The following is an 8531-nucleotide window of genomic DNA, read 5'->3' as shown; positions in this document are numbered from 1 at the left end:
CTGGAGTCTGTTCATGCAAAATGAAATGTGATTAATATAGATTAAAAATGAACGATATTTAATCGCGATTAATTGAGATTAATCCACAGCAACCCTGAGATTAATCGCTTGACAGCACTAATAAATAATAATATAAGCAAAACTATAAAAGATTTGCATGTGTACAAATGTAAAAACTTGACATCTTATAGAATCATGTCATCCACAGGACCCAAGTATCTCTCACACATGACATTAATCCAAGTATCAGTATTGACCTCTGGAGTGACACACAGCTCATCTGGTTGAGCAGGTTTCTCACTTTTTATGTCATCCACCTTCTTTCAAACATAACTTTCTTTCTCTCTCGACTAAAACTATCCTCTAAATGCATCCGTGAAGGTTCATCCAGGTCACAGTGTGTCCAAGAAAAGAAGCTGGACTCTGACGTTTTATCCGAGAAGCTTCTTCTTCTATATCTCAGTCCACCTCATCTGTTCAGAGAGTGGTTTCACAGTTTGACATAAATGTTTTGAGAGGAGTAAAGGGAGTTGTTGTCTGCTTCCTCTGGGTAAAAAGTGGATGTTGTTGTCCTCAAAGACGGCCCTCTGTCTTATCCAATACAGACACAAACAGCCAAAGAAATCATGTTACTTTCACACACAACAGCAGAAACTGTGCCAGAAAAACAACAACTGCAACAACGGAAACTCAGTTAAGAGGTCAAAATCGTTTCACTGGGACTATCTGAGAGAAAAAGGATCTGAATCCCTCTGACCTCCCGGTGAGACCCGCTGAGGATCGATACTGGACAATCAGTAGAACTAAACCTGCTGGGACACAAACACACTCAAAAATAAAACCAACTGTCCCAACCGGCTGCTTATCTGTGGAGTCACGTGCCAAAAGAAAGAGCTTGTTCTGTCTAATGACCTCAACCTTTCAACGGGACAACATGCAAACCCAAGCAAAAAGAAAAAGAAAATAGAACAGGAACGGTCAGTTCATGTGTTTGGTCTCGTTTGGAAAATACAAGCGTGGACACATCTTGATTTAGAGAACATTCATTAACCTCATCATCCTCCAGTCCAGGGCCTGTGGACATGTGCACAGCGAACATGTAAATCTACATATTCAGGATATATTTATTTATTAACCAGCTTCGCCAGCATCACTAAGGAAAGCTTTCACACCACATCCGTTATCAATTCAACCGTGTTTTTTTTTTTTTTTCTAATCCAGCCGTGACCGTGTTCACATGAAAGAGGTTAAGTGTTTGCAGGAGATGACAAACACATTAGACAAATATGACAGAGCAGGAAGCACGGCCGCTAAAATGTCACAGACTGAGTTAGAAACAGGATCGGATCTGTTTCTTCTGAAAGTTTAGGAACTTTTTCTGTATTCTCCAATAAATGAGTGTGTCTTCTTCTGTCTGCACACGGAACAACTGTATCCTTCGTATTCTGTGCAGTAACTACAAGTTTCTCACGAACAGGACGACACCCCAGTAGGTACAAAGAAGTTTGTTTTGACCAGGTTAAGAGGAGGAAAAGGTAGGGGATGGGACGAAGGGTTAAACTTCATCCACTCTCTGCTGCAGTTCAAGCTCCATAGATGGACAGTTAAATATACAGACTGGTGATATTTATATCATAATAAACACGAGTGGCAAGAAAAAGAGAGTGTTTGCATAATTTAAAATATTCCTTTTGTGTGTTTTGGCAGAAATATCAATTTTTTTATTCCACATACAGAGGAGGAACATGAATCATTCCCTCAACAAGGACGTGCCTTTTAAAAAGTTGGTTGGTTGGTTAGTTGGTGTCTGAATCCTCTAGGCCTCCTAAGAGACCTTGAAATCAGTTATGCATGTGCCCAAACATGCATAAAACCAAACCAAGATATTTCATAACTGAAAATAAATACACAGAACAATTATTTATGTATTTATTTCTGCATCTGTGACTTTAAACCTATGGTTGACTTGTCCTGGCTCCGTCTATAAACTGGATTTGTTTTCGAGCCCTTTGTCAGATGGGAGGCTCCTGTCTTTGCATCCTCATTGCATCACTGCGGTCCACTCATTGTCTGGATGTAGCGGCGGCCTTCGTTAATGTTTGACCAGCACAGGACTGAGAGCCACACGTGACTCCAGCCCCACATTTCTGTAGGGTAACAAACAATTCTCTCTGTGGAAAAAAAAATCATCCTTATCAACTCCAGGAATCGTCCACCTGATGCTGGAGCTTGTAGACTGAAACGCTCTGTAGGTCTGGGCTGCACCATGTTTTCACAAGATGGAATTTCTCACTGGAATGTTTGGTTGCAGAGAATAGGGGATAGATACAGATAAATGGAATTACACTGGCAATAGAATTCACAACAAAACAAACAAGGTGAAAAGTTTATGTTTAAATAAAACTAAAAACTTTGTGTCCAGCTGCTGGTGTTTTCTGCATAAATGAGTAGCGTGAATGAATGGATATTAGTTAAACTGGAGTGCAGCCTCCAGCCTTCCCCTGACTACAAAATAGTAGGAACACGTGTCAGTTCATGAGAGCAGCAGAGGAGAGACATGTTTAAATTTGACACCAAGGACCCGACTGGCAGAACCAGAACCCGACAGTCAGCTGATGAAGAGTTGTGAATGATTTCTACAGGTGTCCCTAATGAACTGGCAAGTGTATTGAAGAGGAAAACCAGCTCTCCTGTGCTCTTCTTCTCCACTGCATCTAATCCATGATGGTTTTTATGTTGGGAAGCATTCAAATGGTGCTCCAGTCTCTTTCATGTATCAGTGCAGCTTCACAGGAGTGGAAACGAGAGTTAAGAGGTTGTTTTTTTTTTTTTTTGTTTTTTTCAGAATTTAATTTTAATTAATTCTGTGCAAAACACTTGGATTGAAATGTGACTAATGTTGCACTGTCTACAGCTTCTTTTACAAGAAGACGGCAATGTTCAATAAATGTTTGATGAGATCTCGAGGAAATTGCACAAATTTGCTAAATATATCCAGCAGCATGTCTAGATGTGACGCCATGTTCAGTGGTGCAGGGGGCGCATAGTTTCATCCTTCACTGACGCACCTTTTTGTGGAATGTAAACAGGAAAAGCAAATGAAGAAGAGGAAATAAGAAGAGGCCGTGCAATAAATGGAATATATGGAAGGAAAGCGAACGCTGCAGCAGGAACCTGCACACAGACGCGAAGGGAATGAAGATCCATCAGGAAATTACAGGTTCTGAAGGAATGAGGTTCCATCAGCCGGCAGCAGGTGGACCGGAGCTGGAGCCTGCAGTCAGGCTGATGAAAGGGCGACCTGGCATCACCTTTTCAATTTCACGTAGTAAACCTCACAGTGAGACGCTGTGGAGCAGGAGCAGGAGCAGGAGGGTGGTATTTGAGGAGTGGTCCGGGGTCTTTGAAGATCAAACTGGACTCAGCTTTTCATTTCACGCAGCCTGTAGGATGATCTCTGCAAAGGCTCCGAGAGCAGCATGTACAGCACTCTTTACACTTTACATGAAACGTGCTCTCACATTAAATTAAACATGCATTATTAAATAACCCCCCTGGATTTAAACTCCAGACAGAGAATTACTTGATGAACCTTAAAGATAAAACCCATGGAGGCCGGAAGAGCTCGACACACAGGTGCAGTTTAATTTTTTTGTCAGATAGGAAACAAGCAAAGTAAGAAAAAGTGAATTAGTTCTGCTGTTACAGGTCTATGGTTAAATTCACATCTTCTAATTTCTCCTCTTTTGATATCCATGCATTCTTGTTTAGCATTAGCACTCTCTCCACCTCCCCCGTCTTCTTGTGAGTGTCTCTGGCCTCGGGGGAGTTTGTTTCCGACCTGCAGAGCTCCATACCTCTTGTCTCTGGCCCTGGTCTCACCAGTATGTCCAGTCCAGTCTTCACAGCCTCCTGCAGTTATCTACTCCTGCCTGAAGGCTACTGGATTCATCTCTTATATTATTCATCATGGCAGCTATGTAGTGGAGCTTAGCAGCTACACGTGTGATTCAGTCGGGTCATCCTGTTCCACCTCTCCTCTCTATTTTCTGTCACTACCTGGCCAACTTCAAGCAGATGTGTCTCTCCATAAGAGCCTGAGCTGCTGTTTGCTGGTGTTTTCATGAGTTTGAAGTGTGCTGGCCACTCTCAGCCACTGCATGCAGCTGGACGTAACATTTCCTAGCGTCCCTCTTTGTGTATTTCCTTTACCTCCTGTTATTGTACGAATTGACTTGGAGGAGATTTGAGTTCCTGCAGCCTGATCCATGATCACTGTGCCCTTTAGGAAACAGCAACGTGACTTAAATCAAGGCTGAAAGTCTTGGTAATGGTATCAAAATACCTTGAGATGTACAGTATCTGCACAGATATTCCAGCTGGCTGGAATAATCATCATAAACACTCTCAAAAGGACGGGTCGCACTGTAAGAGTTTAAACTAAAGCAGATAAAGCAGGAAATTCCACACTTCATAAGGTCATCCTGGTCCGGCCCGAGGACTTTCCTCCCTGCACGTATGAAGAAAAGCCGTCCGCATTCTCCCCGCTGAATATGAATCCGGCATAGACGGCCAAAATGAGGAAGAAGAAAGCAAAGTCCCGCAGGCAGCTGAAGCTCTTTATTCGGATTTAATCGAAATATACAATAAACCGGAGATCTGCAGCCTCTGGAGCTCAACCTAACTATTAACGTGAGGATCCTGCACATCAACAGCGTTACAGTCACAATGGATAAGACCAGGTTCCACAAGTCAGGGTTTCAAACATGTATGTAGGTCAGCACAGGTTGACCGAGGGGAGGGGCCACACTGTGACGCTTCCACCCGAACGTCGCCGCCGTGATAAATGTGTTTGTATTTGTGCATTAAAAGGCGCTGGGATAACAGATACTTAACGCAGCTGCTGCTACTGTAAATATGTCCACAGATCATTCTGTGGTTAAAGCTGTTTAATGTCAATATTTTCACAATAAAGGCCAGGGAGGCTGCTTTTATTTTGAAAGAGGAGGAGGAAGGGTTTCCATAGCCTCATTATGTATGCATGCATCTGAGTGTGTTTACAAACAGCTCTTATGTAATGAGACCTAACGAGCGCTGTGAGATATTAATAATTTAATAACAGAGGGTTTGAGTGTCAGGGGCGGCTCAGCTCGTGTTTATATGTTATTTTGAAAAGGAGTCACCAGAAAGACTCGAGTGAGACATGTGCACATACGCTACGAGTCAAAAGTTTGGATGCATCCGCTCGTTGGACTGAATGTGGATGAAATAACGCTGCAGTGAAATGAGAACTGTGTCGACTGTCGGTTGTGATGTGTTTCATGTGTTGATGCTTGTTGCACAGAGCTCATCATGGAACTAGCGCCGCCACAGATAATAATAAATGGGTCTGGAGCCACGAACATTTTAGCACAAATATATAAATTTATTTCAAAAAGGGAAATACATAATCGACACGGCGCATGTCAGAGACACACACCTTCAAGTGAGACACACAATGCTGGGGAGGAGACCTTCCTCCGCAGTGACAACTCAAGAAACTGTTTCAAGAATAAAAAAAAGAAAGAAGAAAAACCTCGATTCCAGCCACACATACTGTACACTCATCGTCCACAATTGCACTTGTGAGAACAAGCAAACACAAACATTCGTCTTTTCCATCGCTTCCTTTGACACAACCAGAACCACGGACATGTCCAAACTTCCTCTGGGTTCGAGGCGACCAATCACATGCGGACACTTTCTTTCAACACATCTGTTGATAGCAGCTCAGTTCCTTAATAAACCTTTAAATTACATCACTCAAACTTTTTTTTTTTGTTTTTTTCTTTTTAAACCAGACAAACGTGTGCAGATTTACATGGAGGGAAAGACAGGGCAGCATGACTCACTTCAAAAATTAAGGCCTTTTTTTTTTGAATCACATTAGATTGTATTTTTTTGTGAAGGTGCAAAAGTTTTAGTGTGCATTTTCCATCAGAAATGAAGGGCTGTCTTTTCGTGTATTCGCCACGCGTTTCCCGTACTCTCCCTTCAATATGAAGGATTTAACCATCTCCATTTCCACCTCGTCACATTGAGAGGGACAACTCAATCAGTGCATATTTAACCAATGTGTCGGGCCCTCGGACGGGGCTTTACATTTGTTGTGGGTCATACATTTTTAGTGGGCAGGCACATAGAGAGAAGGCACATGGGTTTTCTACACAAGAGAACTATGTGAAACATGACAGGCTTCAACCATTAATCCCTCCGGCCTCTGGCTGAATGACCACGTTACAGCGAAAAGCAGGTCAGTTGAGCACTGTACAGTTGGGTTTCTGTCTGGTTTGTGTTTGTGCTTCCTCTGCTAAAAAAAAAAAAAAAAAAAAGAAAAAAGAAGAAGCAGAGGTTGTTTGCTTCAGTTCAGTTCAGTTCAGTCTGTGGCTGAGAGCCAGTCAAGCTCGAACCCACGGCTGGATTTGTACCGAATGCCCTGTCAGTGTCTGTTATCTTATTCCAATGCCAGTTCAGCAAATATACTGATGCTTTCACCAGTAAGGCACCGTGTTATCTATCTGACCCCAGCTCTGCCAGCCGGGGAAGAGTCCACTGGACATGCGTGGGCTGCCGAACTGGTCAAACTCGAGCTCCAGCAACTTCAAGCCGCTTCCGTTTTTGTGCTCTGAAGACTTCTTCTGCTCGGCCGACGCCGGCGGCGCCGTGCAGGTGAGGTCCGGCCCGTTCCAGCCGGCGTGCTTCAGGACGTAGTTCTTGCCGTCGTTATTGTCCCAGAAGGTCTGGCCCGGGGTCTTGTAGCAGATGCAGAACTCGACCCGGTTCCCCGGCGGGACTTGGGCGGGCAGCTCCAGGACGAACGCGAAGGTGTCGGTGTCCTGGCAGCCGTACACGTTGTTCATGAAGGTGCAATCGACGTCGGTGAAGCTGGCCCACGAGTCGAAGGTGATGCGCACCTGCACCGACTTCTCGAAGCCGACGTTCCTCACCTTGATGGTGCCGGTGAGCGTGCGCTCCTGCAGCGAGCAGTTCTCCAAGCAGACGGAGTTCTGAATCAGGCGGTTCCGGAAATCCAGGTAGTCGGCCGAGGGCTGTTTAAAGTCAAGCGCCAGGCTGCGCACACAGCTGATCTTTAGATCCATTGTAGCCGCCTCCAGGTCCGTCATGTCAAACTGCAGCTCCTCCGCGATGCCCCTGGCCCGCTTGTTCGCATATGGCTCATCGTCAAACTTGGAGAAGACGTGGATGGCCGTGAGCGACATGCCCTTGGTGTCGGCGAACACCACCCTCTTCTTGCCGGCCTTGTTGCTCCAGCCCACGGAGCCGCCGTCGTCCTCGGCTTTCTGCTGGTTGCTGAGGCAGGGTCTCAGCGGCTTGTACAGCTGCTGGCTGTGGCTGCGGCCGGTGGACTGGTTCACTCGGTTCTTGGCCCTCTGCAGGTCCTCGTAGGAGCTCAAGAAGCCTCGGAGAGGAGGTGGGGAGTGGCTGATGTAGAATCTCATGGCCACATCCATCGGCATTACTGGGCCAGGCATCGCTGATGGACTGAAGGACCTAAGCACACTGAGGGAGGGTGAGGGGAAGGTGGAGACAACGAGGAGGGAGAGGAAACAGAAGGAAGTCGGGAGAAAATTTGAGAGAGGGAGATAAGAGGTTAGAGCTGTGTGCAGCCTTTCATAAGGGAAACTTCATTGTTCACAGTTTTCATGCTTTCTGGTTCTAGTTTTCTAATCTGCACCATCTAAAAACATTTTAAATTTAACACCGACTGCACCCGCTTTGACAAAAAAAAAGACATCTAACTCAAACACATGCACATGAAAATAAATACAATGCAAATATTCAGTCTTTTCTACTTTTCCAAACTTTTTGCAAACCCTCAGCCTGCTTACCTTGCTGCACTCATGGAATAAAGAAATGAACAGGTCCAAGGAGAAAAGGGCTCTTTTTTCTTCAAAGTTGCTGAAGTGTGTGGAGCAGTTTTTTTTCTCTAAAAGCTCATGCTGCTGTCACTCCCCCCGGATCTTTTTACTTCTCTTCTTCCACCTCTCTCGCCGTCTTCCTGCCTCAGTGCCGTCGCTGCTCAGCTCTCAGGGATTTCAACTGCCACATAGAGACAATTTGCATATTCTGTCATGTGGTCCGTCGAGCAGCCAATGGGACGTTAGTGGAGCACCCCGTCGGCCAATCAGCTTCCAGATGGCATGGCTGCAGGCCAGCTGACAGGGGCGTGTTCGCCGCATGGGCTTCATGCTGGGATGCCTCCGCCTGTTGGCTCAGCTGATATTAAAAAAGACCCGTGATCGCCCCCTGCTGGTGGACAGGACCCGCATCAACACCAGCAACTACATGGACGAGTGACTGGAGTCATTCCTCTTTTTATTTGCTCGTGGAATATTAGAATACACTACAAAGAATACAAAAATATTCATTTAAAAGTTTAAAGTCACATAACTTAATGACAGTTTTTAAATAGCTGAACTCAAACTTAAAAGCATGAAAAAAAAGTCTTGATTTAAAAGCTTATGTGATCA

The 8531-nt window shown here is 44.9% G+C and overlaps 1 protein-coding gene across 1 annotated transcript; it reads right to left on the bottom strand.

Moving 5' to 3' along the window:
- Nucleotides 1-5404: 5404 nt before the first annotated feature.
- LOC125018600 (protein phosphatase 1 regulatory subunit 3C-B-like) lies at nucleotides 5405-8089 on the bottom strand. The gene is made up of 2 exons (XM_047602621.1): nucleotides 7890-8089; nucleotides 5405-7560 (listed from the first exon to the last, which is right to left on the bottom strand). The coding sequence occupies exons 1-2, from the start codon at nucleotides 7901-7903 to the stop codon at nucleotides 6531-6533; spliced, it is 1044 nt and encodes a 347-aa protein (XP_047458577.1). The 5' UTR covers nucleotides 7904-8089; the 3' UTR covers nucleotides 5405-6530.
- Between the last annotated feature and the right edge of the window lie 442 nt (nucleotides 8090-8531).

The sequence above is a fragment of the Mugil cephalus genome, chromosome 13 (genome assembly GCF_022458985.1).
Source record: "Mugil cephalus isolate CIBA_MC_2020 chromosome 13, CIBA_Mcephalus_1.1, whole genome shotgun sequence".
Classification (NCBI taxonomy): Eukaryota; Metazoa; Chordata; class Actinopteri; order Mugiliformes; family Mugilidae; genus Mugil; species Mugil cephalus.
The sequence above is the reverse complement of the archived record's forward strand: the minus strand, read 5'-3'. Positions and strand labels throughout refer to the sequence as shown.